Here is a 19,023-nt window from a genome sequence, read left to right as displayed (position 1 = left end):
AAAACAAATAGCCCAATTAAAAAATGGGCAGAAGGCATGAACAGACATTTCTCCAGAGAAGAGATACAAATGGCCAACAGACACATAAAATGATGTTCAACATCACTCATCATCAGGGAAATGCAAATGAAAACTACAATGAGAGATCACCCCTCACTTGTCAGAAAGGCTAAAATCAACAATACAAGAAACAAGTGTTGGCAAGGGTGTGGAGAAAAAGGAACCCTCTTGTACTGTTGGTGGGAATGCACTCTGGTGCAGCCACTGTGGAAAACAATATGGAGGTTCCTCAAAATGTTAAAAAGAGAACTACCCTACAGTCCAGTAATCATACTACTGGATATTTGCACACACAAAATAAAAACACTAATTCAAAATTATTCTTGAACCCCCAAGTTTATGCAGCATTATTTATAATAGCCAAACTATGGAAGCAGCCTAATTGTCCCCCAATAGATGAATGGATAAAGAAGATGTGGTATATATGCACAGTGGAATATAATTCATTTGTAAAAGATAATAAAATCGTGCCACTTGTGATATGGATGGATCTAGAGAGTATAATGCTAAGTGAAATAAGTCAGTCAGAGGAAGACAAATACCATATGATTTCACTCATACGTGGAATTTAAGAAACAAAATAAACAAGCAAAGGAAAAAGAGAAAGAGAGAAACCAAGAAACAGACTCTTAACTATAGAGAACAAACTGATAGTTATCAGAGGGAAGGTAGGTGGGAGATGGGGGAAATAGTGAATGGGGATTAAAGAGTATACTTACGATTAAAAAATAAAATGATTTAAAAATAAATAGATAACAACAACAAAAAGAATCAGAAAATATAAAAAAAAAAGGAAAAAAGAAAAGAAGAAAGAGGGGGGAAGATGGAAACTGTACCCAGTAATTAAAAATACAAACCATCACAGGGTGCCTGCGTGGCTCAATCAATTAAGTGTCCAATTCTTGATTTTGGCTCAGGTCATGATGTCACATGATCCAATGAGATCCAGTTCTGTGTCAAGCTCCACACTGAGCATGGAGCCTCCTTGGGATTTGCCTCTCCCTCTTCCTCTGCCTCTACCCTGCTCATGCTTGTGTACTCTCTCTCTCAACATAAATAAACATTAAACATTAAAAAAATACAAACCATCACAAGATGTGTCAAATAAGATCTCCTTTTTTAAATGAAATGTTTTTAAGAACCATCTTTGTAGAGGTTAGGGATCAATGCTAGGCTTTAAAGATTAGACATAATTCCAGTAATCAGAAATCTTAAAGGAAAGTCTTTTTAAGAGGAGAAAGCATATGAAGGTATAGAAACAGGTACGATTGTCTATTCAGCTATCATCCATCTATTCAACTATCCATCATTCATTAATCAGATTTCCACTAGGAATCTCTAAAGAAAGTCCCTGTCCTCAAGGTCTTGTAGAGAGATGCACACCATGATTGCCGTGGAGATCCTTCTGCCACTCCATAGATCGATTTCCTGGGTGTTCAAGTGACCTAACCTAGATACAGCTGTGTTTGAGGTTACAGCTTACTTCTCTGTCATCTTAACTCCTCCCAATTGTATTTTAGTATAACAAATGTGCTACAATAAACTTCTCAACTGCCACTGATTGCCACTTAACCAGCTTCCGTTAACCGACTCACAGGATTAAGCAGTATTTTCCATCCTTTCTAAACCCCACAGTATGGTGACAATTCAAGGATAAGAGGGTACTTTAAAAAATACTAGCATAGGGAATATAGTCAATGATACTGTTAGTAACATTATATGGTGACAGATGGTGACTACACTTATTCTAGTGAGCAATGTATAGAATTGTCGAATCACTGTGTTGTACACCAGAAACTACTATAACACTGTATGTCAACTATACTTCAATAATAAAAATTAAAAAAAAAAACTGATGTACTTCTATTCTCCCCAGCTGTGTTGTATGCTTACAAAAAGTCGGTTAATTTTGTTCCTAAATGTTTTATACCAGTTGTATTTGTTATTGAAATTATACACATGAAATAAAACAATGAAACATGAACAAGGATGAGAGTTGTTTCTATGAAAAATAAGTGGAAAGCATTGGTAAGATTGTGTAGAGACTAATCATTAAAAGCTTCTGCTACAGCATGTGTAGATGGGGCAAATATAAAAGTTTGGTGGTGGCAAGGGGGAGCATACAAACTAAAACTAGATTGATTCTTGCACTCAAGTTAATGCTCAACTTTAAAGAAACCGAAACTAATATGTAATATGGTTATGGTCTGATGTAAGAAAGATTATCAGGAGTTTCAACCTCATACTCAGAGGCTTTGGCCCTATGTAAAAAGATAGATGAATGAAATGTAAGTTTATATGTTTTAAGTTTGCTGAAGGGATGCTCGCTTCAGCAGCATATATGTTAAGTTTGCTAAAGTGTTCCTTAAGTACATAATTTATTTAAAGTTCTCCTTTTTTTAAGTGTTATTTATTTAAGTGAACTCTACACCCCATGTGGGGCTTGAACTCACGACCCTGAGATCAAGAGTCACATGCTCTTCCAACTGAGCCACCTGGGCGCCCCTAGTTCTCCATTTTAATGGATTTTCTGATAAACCTGTAAACTAGGTAAAAGGGATCCTACTATCTGAGAACTCAGGAAAGCCTTTGCAAAGGAGGAAGTCCTTAAGTCGAGACTTGAAGGGTAAGTTTGCCAAAAGAAAAAAGTAGGGAAGATCATTTCATCAAAAGGAGGCATGACACTGAGGTATGTTTAGGAGAATCACAAAGAAAGTACATACTTCATTTGGGATATTTGTTGTATTTGGTAATAGGGAGTCTGGTTGAAGCTAGATTTTGAGGGGCCTTAAGTGCAAGGCAGAGGGATTTGAACTTCATTATCATGAGTAATGGGAAGATACTGAAGGATTTTCATCATGAGAACAATGCAGTGTGTGCTATGAAAATAATGTTTTAGGAAAGGTTAATTTGTCTGTCCTTTTAAAGGTGGAAGGAATAGAGGGAAGACCAAGGGCAGAGTTGTCTATTGGGAAACTACTGGCAAAGATTAGAGGGAATGTTCTAAGTGGTGGCAGGCAATAGGAACAGGAAGGGAAAGGGAGAATGCAAAGTGATATAGTAAAGGAAGAATCACTACAAATGGTAAATGATTAGATACAGGGATAATGAAAAAGGGAGTGGTTGGATATAATTTCAAAGCTTTGAACCTGGTCAGTGGAGAGTGACAGCATTGTTGGTAGAAATAAGACAAGGAGAGAGTTGGTTATGGGCAAAATATTAAAGGCTGGTTTTAGACATATTGTAGAAGGAGATAAAACCGATTAATCACATAGGAATGGCAGCTGTGGGTGTCAGAGCAGAGAGCAGGAGGTGGGCTGGCTGAGGACATACACTTTGGAGAAAGCCAAGTGGAATAAATGATACTCCTTAAGTCTATTGACCAAGTCCTTGGGCATCAAAGAGAGTAATGATGTAAGCCAGCCCTCTGCCTTACAAAGTCACTGCCAACCTAAGCCAAATCTGTCTTCTAAACTGCTTACACAACTCATGCTTTTTAATCTTATCCCACCTCTTAAACGATGCAGTACATAAACATTTATCTTTATTTCCTGTGTGCACATAATAGCATAAAAAATATGGTTTATTAGATCTACATGCTACACAGTGATTTTTCTAGCCAATTATACTCCATTTCTAAGATTTTAACAATGAGAGTAATTGATCATGTGTGGAGAAAAACAAGATTATTAAGCCTTAATCTTGTGGTATTCTCATGTTTAGAGGGAAGAGGAAGAATTAAAAGAAAACAAAGACAGGACAATCAGAAAAATAGGAGAATAATATTAGTGTAATATTATGGATGCCAAAGGGGAGTTTCGAAAAGGAAAGAGCAGTCAATAGTATCAAATACTTCAGAGAATAATGGTAAATCTTATTTTAAAATTTTCTATGAAATAACATGATATTTATCTTTCTCTGACTGACTTATTTCATGCGGCATAATACTCTCTAGCTCCATCCACCTCAATGCAAATGGCAAGATTATGTTCTTTTTTATGGCTGAATAATAGGAGCTAGAGAGTATTATGCTACATGAAATAAGTCAGTCACAGAAAGACATACCACATGATTTCACTCTAATATGGAATTTATGAAACAAAACAAATTAACATAGAGGGGGGAAAAAGAGAGGCAAACCAAGAAACAGACTCTTAACTATAAAGAAGGTACTGATGGTTACCAGACGGGAGGTGGGGAGGGGGATGGGTAAAGTCAGTGATGGAGATTAAGGAGTGCACTTGTGATGAGCACGGGGACCTGTAATGGAAGTGCTGAATCACTCTTTTGTACACCTGAAACTAATACGTATGGCACATGGAATTTAAATAAAATCTTTAAAAAGCCCAAAAAACAAAAAACAAAACAAAACAAAAAAAACCCCAAAAAACTTTCTATGTGCCAGGAACTGGTCCCAAGAACTTTCTGGGTCAATTTTAATAATACATTCTATTTAATGTAATCGATCTGAAATATTATCATTTCAATATGTAATCAGTATAAGAAATTATAATCTCTTTTCTATACCAAAACTGAGATTTATTTAAAACTTTTTAGCACATCTCAATTCTGACTAGTCACATTTCAAATGCTCAGCAGTCACATGCGGGTGGTGGCTACCATACTGGATAGCCGGCTGTTTGAAGGATTAGAGATACCGCATCTCCTAAAGGAGCGGCAGGAGATAAGGCGCTAGGCACAGTGTTGGGCAAGCAGGAAACACACAGAAATGTTAGCCTCATCTTTCTGCCAACCTTCGTGCCCATGATGGTTCATAGTTCTCTGGAATCACCCTGAGCACTCCACTCTTCTTTTTCAAATCCTTTATTTCTCGCCTCCTTCTTTCTTCTCTTCCAGAAAGTACATAAGGGCACTTTCGCCACACCAGCCTGCTGAAGCCACTGTCCCTCTGGCCTGCTGCCGCAGTATCCCCCCTATGTAACCTCCTGCCATCAGCTCCTACTCCCTCCAATCCATTCTCCACTGAATGGCTGGAATGCTGTTTTGGTGATTTTTTTTTAACTGTAAAAAGTACATAAAGTAAAACTACCATTTTAACTGTTTTTAAGTGTACAATTCATTGGCATGGAGTACATTCACAATGTTGTGCAACCATCACCACCATTCATTTCCAGAACTTTTCATCATCCCCATAGAAGCTCTGCACTCATTAAATAATGACTCCCTATCCTTCCATCCTCATCCCCTGCTAACCTCTATTCTACTTTCTGCCTGTACCAATTTGCCTATTCTACGTACCTCATATAAGTGGAATCATACAATATTTGTAAATTTGTGTTTGGCTTTTTTCACTTAGTATAATACTTTCAAGGTTTAACCATGGATCAGAATGGATCAGGATTTAAATCCTTTTTATGGCTAGTATGCCATTGAATGGCTATATCATATTTTGTTTACCCATTGTGTCTTGAGGGGCATTTGGGTTGTTTTGACTTTTTGGCTATTATGAATAATGGTGTTATGAACATGGAGTGGTGTACCAGTATCCAAAAACTTTCGAATGCATACCTCACTAAATCCTAACCACAACTCTGTGAAGTAGATACTATTATTACCTTCATTTTATAGATAGGGAGAAAAAGGCACATAGAGGTGAAGTCACTTAGCTCCTGAGTAGGAAAGCCAGGATTTAAATGCAACAACATTATCATTTTTGTGTGTGCCATGATGTGAAAAGGGTGAGGGAGCACTGCTGTATAACAGGGTGTTACAGCTGCCTCAGCAAGAGAGCGGAAGACAGAGAAAGGGTGACTGGATATTTTGGAGCTCAGAGTGACCAGGGAGCAAGGTGCAGACAAAGAAGTAGAAAATAAAGAAGTGGTGGCAGTAAGAGAGAAAGAAAAACAGGATGACAACCAGAAAGCATAGCAGTGTTCAGCAAATGGACTTTTTTTTTTCAAGATGGAGAAGACCCTAGAGTGTTTAAAAGAGGTTACAGAAATAGATTTCAAGATCATTAACAAAAGGATCACAGCATGAAAATAGGATACCTAGGAATATTAGATAGGCAGATAAATTAATTGATGGACTTATTCTGGTATAATCCAAAGAAGGAAGATGCTATACTTTGTAGCACCAAGCTTTCTGTGAAATAGCAGAAGTTGGCTATAAATATGAATAAAAGGATTGAGAACCAAGCCCTGTCTAACCAATGGCAGGACTTTATTCATTAGGAAGAAAGCATTATTCTGAATGACATTTTATGCTACCTTGTTCGTTTCACTGTCTTTGAATCCTTTTTCAAGTATTTGTAGCAGATGCTTTTTCTTCACTGTAACTTCAGGATCAAAAACATAAAAAAGACATTCCAGCATCTTTCGATAGCTCCTTAAGAATAATTAAGACAAAAAAGTTTGAGAATTGATTTCAAAAGAGCTTAGCCATAGATAAGACAATCATATATCTTGCCCTGGATATTTCCCATTTACAGTGAATGTTTCAGTGTCATTACTAAGTCTCCAATCCCCCTCAGTCTCAAAAAGAGCCCCAGGGGCGCCTGGGTGGCTCAGTTGGTTGAGCGTCTGACTTTGGCTCAGGTCATGATCTCAAGGTTTGTGGGTTTGAGCCTTGCATCAGGTTCTGTGGCAACAGTGAGGAGCCTGCTTGGGATTTTCCCTCTCTGCCCCTCACCTGCTTGCTCTCTCTCTGTCTTTTTCAAAATGGACAAATGAAAACTTAAAAAACAAAGAAGGCCCCAGTGTGGGTAAACTATGATGTCATCCTCGTCAAGGGAGATGAATGAAAAGGAAATATTTACTAACAAGGCATATTTTCAATATTGTAAACTTAAAAAAAATGTTTATTTATTTTTGAGAGAGAGAGAGAGACAGAGCAAGAGCGAGATTGAGACCGAGCAGGGGAGGGGAAGAGAGGGCGGGGGGAGAGAGAATCCCAAGCAGGCTCCAAGCAAAGTCCGACACGGGGCTCAAACCCATGATCCGTGAAATCATGACCTGAGCTGAAGTTGGGCGCTTAACTGACTGAACCACCCAGGCACTCCAATATTGTAAGCTTTTAAAACAGAATGACTCTTTTACAAAATAAAATCAGACTTCTGTAAAAATGTTCCTTACGGAATTTAACTTCTTACTCTGAATCATGCATATCTTCATTGTCAAGAAACTTCTGGAGTTTCTCTTCAAATTTTAGTCTCAGAATACGGTTGTTAACTTTGATGATACGTTTTACTTTCACTCCAGTAATACCATATGGCCTGAAGTCCCAGGTACAAAAACGTGAGAGAATTAGTTCATAGCAGGAGTTAAACCTATATGAGAAAACAGAATATACATAAAGAAAAGAACACATTGTCCTTAAAACGTTGAAGAACACTAAGTTACATATAATAAAACTTATAACCCATATTTTATATTTTTTGCTGAAGATACATTGTCATATCATAGCTCTGCTTTGGTCCAAACTGGGCACACTTAATCAATAAAAGAGATGTTAAACTTTGAAACATAAAAGTAAGAGTTGTTTTTATTAATGATTAGATATGTGTTTTGACTGAAAGACATGTTGCTTGAGTAATCCTTCATTACTGAAACACTTTGTTTTTTGGCTTCAGTGAAACTATATATTTCTGGCTTTCTTCTTATTGGCTGCTCCTTAATGGTTTTCTTTGCCGATTCTTTTTCCTCTGGCAGCTTCCTAAATGTTGGACTGCACCTGGAATAAGTCTTGGGTGCTCCTTTTGTTTCCATGAATACTATTCCTAGGTGATTTCATCTGGTCCCTTGGCAATATACAGAAAAAATACATTTTATATATACGGATATATTCCAACATTTTACTTTCAGACTTTATCTCTACCCAATTTAGGTGGATATACCCCTACGTGAACATCCAACTGCTTAGTTGGTATGTTCACTTGCATATGGAATAGGCCTCTAAAACTTAATTCATCACCTGCTTCTAAGCCTACTCCTTCTGACTGTTTTCCATCTCAGTATATGGTACCAGCATCTAACTGGTAGCTTAAGTTAACATCCCAGGAATGAAACTTGCCTCCTCTCTGTCTCACTAATATCCAATTCTTTGGTCAAATCTCTTTGGCCCTACATCTAAAATATCCTGATTATAACCCTATGTCATCACCATCACTGTTATTACTTTTTTGCAAATCATCATCATCTCTCATTTGGACTACTGCCAATAACTTCATAACTAGGGATATAGAAGTGAAAGAGGCAGGGTCCCTCCTCTCATGGAGCCTATATTATAAGGAGTTGGCCAAAAAATAAACAATACATAAATAAAATCATTTCTAAACTGACAAGTGCTTTGAAGAAAGAGAAGTTTGGGGTAAGGACTGGAGTGGGGGCTACTGAGTATAGATCTGGGTAAGATATTTCAGAGAAGATATTTGAGTGAAGAAAAGGAGAAGAAGGGGCCAACTATGTGAAGATCTCAAGAAGATGTATTGGAAGTGCTCATCTGCTCTCTACTGCCCTTACTGGGCCATGCCCTATCTTAAAATAGCACAGAATTTGGACTAAGATGAGATTTTAAAATGAATCAATTTGGGGGCACCTGGGTGGCTCAGTAGGTTAAACATCTGACTCCAGCTCAGGTCATGATCTCACGGTTCATGGGTTCGAGCCCTGCGTTGGGCTCAGTGCTGACAGCTCAGAGCCTGGAGCCTGTTTTGGATTCTGTGTCTCCCTCTCTGCCCCTCCCCTGCTCGTGCTCTCTTTCTTTCCCTATTAAGAATAAATAAACATTTAAAAAAATAATAATAAAATAAAATGGATCAATTTGAAAAGAAAGCTAAGTGATCCTATATGGGATACATTTACCTGTAATGAGATGTCTGGTCCTCACTGGCATACAATATCAACAAAGGCCTGAGCATGAGTGTGGGCTAAGATCACAGAGGTGAGCTTCCTGGTGGGTGGTCTTTCCCTGGGACAAACTCATTTAGAGTGTCTGCCTTTCTCACTAGCGAAGACTGAACCAGTGCAGCTAAGAGCTGCCCAATTACTCTTCCCTTGGAGTTGAAAAGTGAGCTACCCAAACCAAACCATTCCCGGAGGGGCTCACAGTCTGTTAGGAGACAGATACATATAAGTAGTGTGGCAACCAGCTGATGCTGCTAATTAGTTCGGAGGTCTGGATAAAGAATTACATCATCACCAGGAGTGGGAAACCTCCAGGCTCATGTATAGAGGGATCACTGTCTGGGCCTGATCAGTCCAAGTCACTCCTACATAATACATCCTGGAACCACTGAAGCTCCAATTACTACTTACACTCTATTTTTATTATTATTATACTCTGATAGAAAGTGTTGTAGGCATTTTATTTAGATAAAGTTTTGTCATATAGTAACAAGGGTAAACAAGAATAGATAGAAGCGATAAATGGACAATACCTAGCTTCTAGTTCAGTTCCCAGGAATGCAAGAACTAAGAATGGCACAGGAAACTCCATGAAGTGGAATCCTTTCATAGAGCTTTTCTCTGCCTGGAAATTCAGTAGCTGAGCCCTTCTTCACATAGAATTCCTACAGCCCTGGAGACTGGGAACCCCCGTGCTAATGGGACATGGGCTCTGTGCTATCTGGAATCAGAGAACTAAAGCCATTCAATAAATCACCTGGTCAAGCTGGAGATGAGAAGACATCATTCATAGAGTGCCGGAATACTGCTAGAGGAGGGAGAACCAAACCTATAACTGACTAGGAAGTACTGTGACACTCCGTATTATCAGTTCCTCATAGAAGAGGACACTTCTCATAGCATTGTTGGTAACGTGCTACATGCACTGGGCAGCATCTCATTTCTGACCTGAGATATATGCTTTCTAGTCTGAACCTCAAATAATAACTGTAGGAACTTATATAAAATAATATCTAAATCTCTTATACCTCTCTTTCAAGGGGTCCCAAAGACTTAAGGGCGAAATTCAAACTACCAGCTCGCGCGTGGTGCGCTTTAATGATCAGGCCTTTGTCATGTGGAAATACTGTAGTTCTCCAAACGTATTATAATAGTTCCATACCTTTTCACCACATGCTGTTTCCTCTGCTTAGCAAGTCCTTCCCCTAATTCTGTGTATAGTTAACTTGTATCTGTCCCTCAAATTTCAGATCAAAGTATCTCCCTCAGATGTCCCCACTTCCAAAAACTTTCTCTACACCCCCATTCTGGTTTGAATGTCATTCTTCTCCAGACCAACAGTTATCCCAGAATTTAGTACTGCTTCATTTCCATAGTCTCCCGTACCAGATGACAGCCTGGATGAGAGCAGGAACTGTAACTTTTACCCCTAGCACCTAGATAGAATCTGGCCCATGGTAGAAACTCAGTGGATGGATGCTGAGCAAGTGAACACAATAGAAAAGATTCAAAGATGAATAAGAATGCAGTCTCTATCTTCACTGAGTTTATAAACAAATGGAGCAGAAAAGTAATGGGACAAACATAGGCAAAATTATAACTGAGTAGAAGATAGGAGAGATGAAACATAGTGCTGTGAAGATTCAAAGAGAATAGTAATAATGACTAATCTGATAAAGATGACAAAGGTATTCCTCATAAAAGATGGCTCTTGATGTTGGCCTTGAAGATAAAGTAAGTTTTGACAGACAATGATAGAGACTGAGGGCAAGGATGTAAGGTATTCTGGGTGAAGGAAGCAGAACAGAGGAAACCACGGTGGTGCACCAGGTATGTCCCAAGAGCAGTGAGGCACACACAGTTTGGCTGACTCTGGGGGGGTTGGAAAAGTAGTAGGATGGTTTGAACACCATATGGTGAAGCCCACTGAATATTGGGGTGAAAGGTTTGAATATCACTTGGAAAATAACAGGTTGCTACAAAAGGCTTTTATTTTGTTTTACACAGTGCTCTCTGTGGAGGAGGTGTGCCAGCAGGGACCACATAGGAAATCATTTAGTTATCTTTACTGATTGATTAGCAAATACCAAGTACCTGCTATATGCAGACACTGTACTACACCCAACGTGGGGCTTGAACTCACGACCTCCAGGTCAAGAGTCGCATACTCTACCGACTGAGCCAACCAGGCGCCCCAGGAGCTATTTCATAGTATCCATAAAAAATCACAGCTAAGGTGGCCAAGTTTGTAAAAAAACAATCCTTCAAATTCTGCCAATGTAGATTTGATTTTCTTCTTAAAATGGATCAAGGCTGTTATTACTAAAGCCAAGTAAACAATTGCTAATGCTTATCAAAATCCATCAAGCTAATTTACTATCAGGTTGACATAGTTACCTAATGGCTTTTTAGTCATTTTGCTTTTATGTATTTTTTCCTTATCATCTACTTGTTTTGTAAAGAGACTACTCTGCAATAAGTTAAAAAGAAACGGAAATGATAATAAACAAATCTGTTTAGGTTGAGTGAATATAAATGAAAGACTGAAAAATTTTTCATGCACCCTGCAGACAGACACCATTCAATTTTTGTACTTGAAAAATCAAGGCCTTTATTTGTTTATATGGGAAATGGGATGAATCCCCTTTATATCTTTGCACATAAAAATCAAGTATTGTGGTTAAGTGAATAGTGGTAACTGCTGGGCCATTGATGTACTGATACAAAAGAAAATATTTTAAACGGTCTATTTCTCACTTGGGCAGAACTTCTCATAGCTTAAAGTAATTCATAACAATTACATATTTTTATTTATAAAATGTTAATACCGGGGCGCCCGGGTGGCTCAGTCGGTTGAGCATCCGACTTCGGCTCAGGTCATGATCTCACAGTTTGTGAGTTTGAGCCCCACGTCGGGCTCTGTGCTGACAGCTCAGAGCCTGGAGCCTGCTTTGGATTCTGGGTCTCCCTCTCTCTCTGCCCCTAACCCACTCACATTCTGTCTCTGTCTCTCTCAAAAATAAACATATAAAAAGTTAATACGAATTTTGCATTTTACTCCATAAAAGTCAGTGTTTGTTTCAACACTGACTGCAAATACAATCCGCTGGGATGCTGGATCAAGTCCATTCAATCACTTTACGTGCTTCCTGCTTTCTCTCTACACACCCAAATTCGCAGTATGCTCTAGGGTTCTAGGGCAAGCTTTGGCTTGTTCACAGCTCCCAGTTTTGAGGAAATGATTACAGAAATGTGGAAGTTATAATTAGTGATATTTTCTGCTGCAAACCTTTTCTTTCTTTCCTTCCTTCCCTCCTTCCTTCCTTCCTTCCTTCCTTCCTTCCTTCCTTCCTTCCTTCCGAATCATTTTCTAAGTTGTACCCTTAAGTTGAGGCAACACAGCCATTTCCTTGTTTGTACCAGGAGGCTTCAATTACGAAGTGTGTATGCCCGTTTCCTGCCTGTTTCTGGTGGCTCTCTGCATTTCTGCCTAAATGGACTTTTAACCCAAATTCCTGGTTTTTAAGTGTATGCCTTATTTCAACTCACAGAGTCCATGTGCACCCTGACTCTAGCCAGCTCTAGACAACTGGTTTGACCTTGACTATGGACCCCCAGGAAATTTGCTATGGTGACTCCCCCAGTGTCTGCGACCTGCTGTTGCCAATCCTGCTCCTGTGTTCCTTCTCTATTGTAGGTTCTCACACAATATTCAGAATCCAGGGCCACGTCCAGTCAAGAAATGAACAGTATAAACATATATAAAGTTAATACTTAGCCATAAACTTAAAAAAAATTATTCTGGCTCTTGGGCTAAGGGAAATTGGGTAAAGAGCAATGAAATATCATTAGGATGTTCTCAAGATTAGCCCACAGCAATTATGTAAACAGGAAAACATATTGGTGGCAAAATAGGTAACAGCTACTCTTCAGTGAATGAACATTCTATATGAGAAGTGTTTTGAAAATTAGACATTTTAAGACTTTATAAGTTGATATTTTAGTTGATGATCCTAAGCACCTAAAATTATTTATTTTTTTAAAGTTTATTTATTTTGAGAGCAACAGAGGCAGCATGAGTGGGGGAGGAGCACAGAGAGAGGAAGAGAGAATCCTAAGCAGGCTCTGCACTGACAGCATGGAGCCCGACGCGGGACTCGAACCCACGAACCATGAAATCATGACCTGAGCTGATACCAAGGGTCAGATGTTCAACTGACTGAGTTACCCAGGCACCCCTAAGCACCTAAAATTATTTTTAAGGCTGTAATTAAATTTCAAACAGATTTACCAGTCATCAGATCGAGTGCCTTCTTCAAAGTGGATATTTCCCACAGTTTCCAACTCAATTAACAAAAAAGGGATCCATAAGCCATGGCTTTTCTTCTTTTGTTTTACTTCAACATGATAAATTGCTTCAATCCTATTTAAGAGAAAAATTAAGTTATTAGAAAAACCTAAATATCACAACATTAAAATTATAGTTTAAATAGATTTAAAAAAAAAGGCTGATATGAAAATATAAGGCGTTTGTCAATGGGTACAGAAAGCTTGGTGTTAACAGTTAAACCAAGTTAAAGACATTCTGTTTCTGGCAATAAGGTTAGAAGTCTCTCCTGGCTCTGCCGCTTATGGCTCGCAGATCTTTTGATGCTGCGGTTTCTCAGTAAAATGGCAAGCCTTTTTTTTTTTTTAATGATTCTATGCAAAATACATATAAAGCTCTTAGCAAAGAATTTGGCAGAGTAAGAAATAAGTGTTAGCTGTTAGTAGTAGTAGTAGAAGCAGTAGTAGGAGCAGTAGTAGTATTTACAGGGCAAATTAACTTTATCCATTTAATGCCCTAGTAAATAAAAAATTATTGGTATTTACTAAATCTTCTGCTTTATATGTCTAGTTGAAACTCAGCCAGAGTTTGTTTCTACGTGACTCCAGACAACTATGTATGTGCTTTGCTCAGTCAGGTCTATGTGGTGAGTTTCTCCATCAGTAGCAGCTCTATTTTTAGTTTGCAGACACTAGAGCAGTGATGTGACAAGAAGCCACTAGGGGGAAGTTTGCTGTGCCTAATTAAGCATTGCCTCTGTAAAAAACTATGTATGTCGGCTTTGAATCAATGATGTCTATCTCTGCTGGGAATGGGACTAGAAACACATTCTGTGTTTTACTTCATAATTCTTTCCACTCCTGAGGAAGAGAACTGAGCTCAACTGATAGCCTAGAACATTCTATCCTCTCATGTTTCAAATTTGAACTAGACAATTCATAAAACATACTCATCTAGTTTTTTGTTCCAGAATGTTACCCTTTCATTCAAGGCATTTAGTTTGGTCAGTATCTTCTGTTGAAGATTTGGCTCTTCTGTGACAGTTTCACACTTCTTTGATTTTTCAAGTTCAGCTACTTTATTGTTATTGGATCTATCACTGTGCCCTTTGCCAGATCCCTTGAGTTCCGCAAGTTCCCGTTCCAGCTGTTGAAATCAGTGTGCCATAGAGCAAAACATTTTAGTGGAATTATGAAATATATAGTTAACTTAAATAAAGAAAATAGAAATTTAGGTAATAAATAGGCCAAACGCATAAAAACATGCCAAACGTGCAATTACAACTTTGGTGCAAGTTTAGTCAGTCAATTTCTTTTGATCAAAGGACATTCTTAAATACTTCAAACATGGCAGTTCTTTTCATCGAAATGAGAAAAGCAAAGAAATTGATTTTTAAATATTAGTGATGAGCTTCCTTCTATTAAAGCCAAAGTAAAATTATAACAAATACTGGTTTGGGTATAAATAAAATATTTACACTTCAAGGTAACGTGGCATTTATCACACCTACTTTTCAATTTTTCAGTATTTTTTTTTAAGTACTTTGGTATTCTGGGAAAAAATCAACCATAGAAAATATATAAAACATGTATATTGAGATGCATATTTTTCCTCTTGCCTCAGTCTCCTATATATGGCTCAGCACGGCAATGTTTTTATTTAAATTTTGATTGTTTTTTCTTGTTCATAGTGGACTTTTTTGGCATTCATTTGTATTTTTTTAAAAAATATTGCGTTAGATATGATTTATTGTGATTACTGAGGTGTTTAGCACTCTAATTTTGGGCCTGCAGTGAGTACCTCACTTGCCTTGCCTTAACCCCAGCTTTGTAGGATTTCAAGATACATTGGAGAGATTTTTATAAATAGAAATTTACTGATCATCTGTCCTCACCTCTATAATGGCTATATCCAGCTATTAAAAGCAAATCAAGCATATTTTTAAAAATGTCTATAGTTATCTAATCTACAGGTATTATTTTTCACATTTGCAGATTTTCCTTAATACATGCATTTGTACACAAAAATAGATATAAAATGATTTTCATATACTGGTTCATTTCTTATCCAAAAATAAATGTTAATGTTTCACTTTAAGGATATCTATTATTATTAATTCAAGCCCGTTTATTTTAGGAAGAGCATTAAATATATTTAAAAGACTTGGTTTTTAATGGCAGTATACTACTCTACCTTAAGAATGAATAATTCTTCCTCTTTAGTTAAACAATTAGGTAAGTTTCCAATTTTTTGTTGTTATTAATAGTGTAGTGATAAATATCTTATGTATGTAAATTTTATCCAAATCCTTAGAACAGAGTGCTACCAGTAGGTTTACTGGGTCAAAGGCTGCAAGCATTTTTTAGGCTGTGAATACATATGACCCAAATTACATTTCATTGGTGGTGTAGTAGGGTCACACTCATCTTCACCAGCCTGAGTACTGTCATGTGTTACACTTTGACAATTTTATAGGAGAAAATGGTTGTTCGTTATCTTAATTCACACTTGGAAATTAATAACCAAGTTAAGCTCTTCTTTCAAATCTTAGTCATTTTTTAATTTCTTCTTTTGTGAAACAGAAGCTTATGTACTTTGCTCAGTTTTTCTATTTGAATATTTGCTTTTTGTTTTGTTTATTTATGAATGCCTATACTAAGGTTGTCCATCATGGTTTTTTAAAAAGATTTATTTTTGGGGCGCCTGGGTGGCGCAGTCGGTTAAGCGTCCGACTTCAGCCAGGTCACGATCTCGCGGTGCGTGAGTTCCGAGCCCCGCGTCAGGCTCTGGGCTGATGGCTCGGAGCCTGGAGCCTGTTTCCGGTTCTGTGTCTCCCTCTCTCTCTGCCCCTCCCCCGTTCATGCTCTGTCTCTCTCTGTCTCAAAATAAATAAACGTTAAAAAAAATTAAAAATAAATAAATAAATAAATTTATTTTTAAGTAATCTCTACACACAGTGTGGGGCTCGAACTCACAACCCCAAGATCAAGAGTCACATGGTCTACTAACTGAGCCAGCCAGATGCCCCCATCATGTTTGCTGAAAACTGTTTATTTTTATTAACGATCCTTTTTAGTACCAAAGCATTTTACTTTTATTTTTTGCAATCAGATCTACATTCTGTTCTTTTGTTATTTCTAGTATTCCTTTTATTTGGCAGGCTGAGATCAGTTAACCATATTCATCTATATATTCTTCAGTTTTTTTCATGTTTTTTCATTTTTAATGTAGTTCTTTTTTTCTCCCCACTGGCATTTTTTTTTTTTTTTTTTTTTGGTAAAGTGTAAACTAAGAATCCAATTCCCCTACCCCCAAATAATTTATTTTTCTAACACTTGTAGAATAATTATATTTTCTTACTTTAAAAAAATACAGTAAGTTCTTATATATAAAAAGTTCTATTTTGAGGTTAATAATCCTTCATTTTTCAAAGCCTACTGTTGGTAAAGGAAATCCAATTTACTCTAAGTAAAAAAACACACATAATATAATTACCAAAGTACAGCTTGCTTTAAAGGTCTCATCTGGTTTTAATACCTTAAAAGTATTATTAAAGGGAAATTTTAGCACTTTAGACCAAAAAATTAATTTTGAGCACAGCCTGAATATGTCTAATAAAAATACAGCTGAAATAAACTCTAATAGATTTCAATAACTTTTGGAATCATACTGAATTACACAGCTTTTTAAAACATTTATAAATTTATAAGCCTCTACCTTTTTACAGTTGTAGATTTCTAAGCACACAACGAAGCTTGGTCAAGCAAATGGAATCAAAGGTTTAGAAGCAAACTTGGAAGTAGTAATAAAAAAATTATTTCTATATGTGTATACATATATATATAATTTAAAAGATAATGCTGTCTTATCACCAGTTTTCTGAAGATATAGCCACTAAAATTTTACAATACTGAATCTTACATTTTTTTTCACAAAGCTAAATAATTTTATTCTTTCTTCTGGCAATTTCTGTAATTTGCATTTTCGTTCATTCAATTTTTCAAGGTCTTCATGAAGATGCCTCTGAACAGTTTTTATACGCATATTGTAATACATTATTTTTTTCATTGCTGTGGTCTAAAAGTGAGAAAATAAAAACAAATAAACGATCAGCTGAAGCAAAAAACATTATTAAGTTTGGTAGCATTATGGGAGTGTGATATGTTCTATATAACCACTGGAAAATTTTACATGCCCAACAACTCATAATGATGATAGCTGAAATGATAACGGCTATACAGAGTGCTATATTTAAACAATAAGCAAAATATAAAATTCCAAATATTTCCTTTGTGGATAATATTTTAAGTTAAGGCATATTCATATTTATTTCGAGGATGACAACATAAAGTGCTTCCAGATAGAATTCAATTTATAAAATCTTATCATTTAGCTAATAAAGCATATTGCTAAAAAGCAAATAGGTCACTGCATTATTCCTATTTCATTAACTTAGGGAAAAATACATCAAAAGCATTAAAAGCAAATGTAACATTATTCATTTTTTAAAAGCATGGGTAAGAAATAGAATTTGATTTCCCCCCCAATTCTATAAAAGGATGCTCTAAATAAACTTGTTTTAGATTGAGCAAATGACTAAATTGTCAATCTAATCCCATTACCTAGAATATCTTAATACCAGTGGATTATCTAGTTATAATAAATATATAATAAATAGATTAAATCTACTATTAAGAAATACACCAGCTAAATGGTACCTACAAGTAATATTAGTCAAAAGGAACTAGCTGAGGAGAAAATAAGCAAATCAGATGCACTATTAGATGTGACCTAGTTTTAACTGTTTACCTGAAATAATGAAGACATTTCTCTTTATTAGGTTATCTGTACCTTAAATAATTTGGAAGGCTTGTACACTGTTCTGGACATGTATTTTCATAGATGCAGGCTCTTGTTATGTGATTTATTTGTTAGAAAGTGGATAATCAAGATCCCAACAGAATTATTTGGCATAAAATATAGAATAGACACAGTTATATGGCATGATGAACAGGCCAAAAGAATTCCCTTTCCCAACATATTATGAAGTTCTGAGATTGAAATCACTAAATTCCTCTATAAAAAATAAGGCATCAGTAACAGAGAACAGTTCAGAAAAAACACGCTTGTAAGATGATGATTAATAGATAAAAAATTCCTGATAAAGAAGAGCTTATTTTGGAAGGGCAACTGAGAAGAAAAACAGTAATTAAAGAAATGGCAAGTGGTGTTAATTTTTTGCCTATTTGGAGAAAATAGAAAATCCAATAAAGAATGCTTTGAGTCAGTGTAAAAATTTTCTATTGAATTCTTAAATCTAAAACAAGAGAACGTGGGTAAAGATAGGATTGCTAAATAAAAGATAAGATTCTAAGTTAAATTCGAACTTCAGGTAAATAATAAATCATGTTTGGCACAAAAACAGACACATAGACCAATGGAATAGAATAGAAATCCCAGAACTAGACCCACAAACGTATGGCCAACTAATCTTTGACAAAGCAGGAAAGAATATCCAATGGAAAAAAGACAGTCTCTTTAACAAATGGTGCTGGGAGAACTGGACAGCAACATGCAGAAGGTTGAAACTAGACCACTTTCTCACACCATTCACAAAAATAAACTCAAAATGGATAAAGGACCTGAATGTGAGACAGGAAACCATCAAAACCCTAGAGGAGAAAGCAGGAAAAGACCTCTCTGACCTCAGCCGTAGCAATCTCTTACTCAACACATCCCCAAAGGCAAGGGAATTAAAAGCAAAAGTGAATT

General features: G+C 36.7%; 1 protein-coding gene across 1 annotated transcript in view; it reads right to left on the bottom strand.

The window, feature by feature from the left end:
• LRRC9 (leucine rich repeat containing 9) overlaps positions 1 to 19,023 on the bottom strand; it is a 104,440-nt gene that overhangs the window by 72,769 nt on the left and 12,648 nt on the right. Inside the window, 5 exon segments of the mRNA XM_032593363.1 lie at positions 6,291 to 6,408; positions 7,172 to 7,348; positions 13,216 to 13,347; positions 14,201 to 14,397; positions 17,173 to 17,328. Of these exon segments, the coding sequence (XP_032449254.1) occupies positions 6,291 to 6,408; positions 7,172 to 7,348; positions 13,216 to 13,347; positions 14,201 to 14,397; positions 17,173 to 17,328 (780 nt within the window).

The sequence above is a fragment of the Lynx canadensis genome, chromosome B3, assembly GCF_007474595.2.
Source record: "Lynx canadensis isolate LIC74 chromosome B3, mLynCan4.pri.v2, whole genome shotgun sequence".
In the NCBI taxonomy this organism is placed as follows: Eukaryota; Metazoa; Chordata; class Mammalia; order Carnivora; family Felidae; genus Lynx; species Lynx canadensis.
Note: the sequence above shows the minus strand (reverse complement) of the source record. Positions and strands in the feature narration are given on the sequence as shown.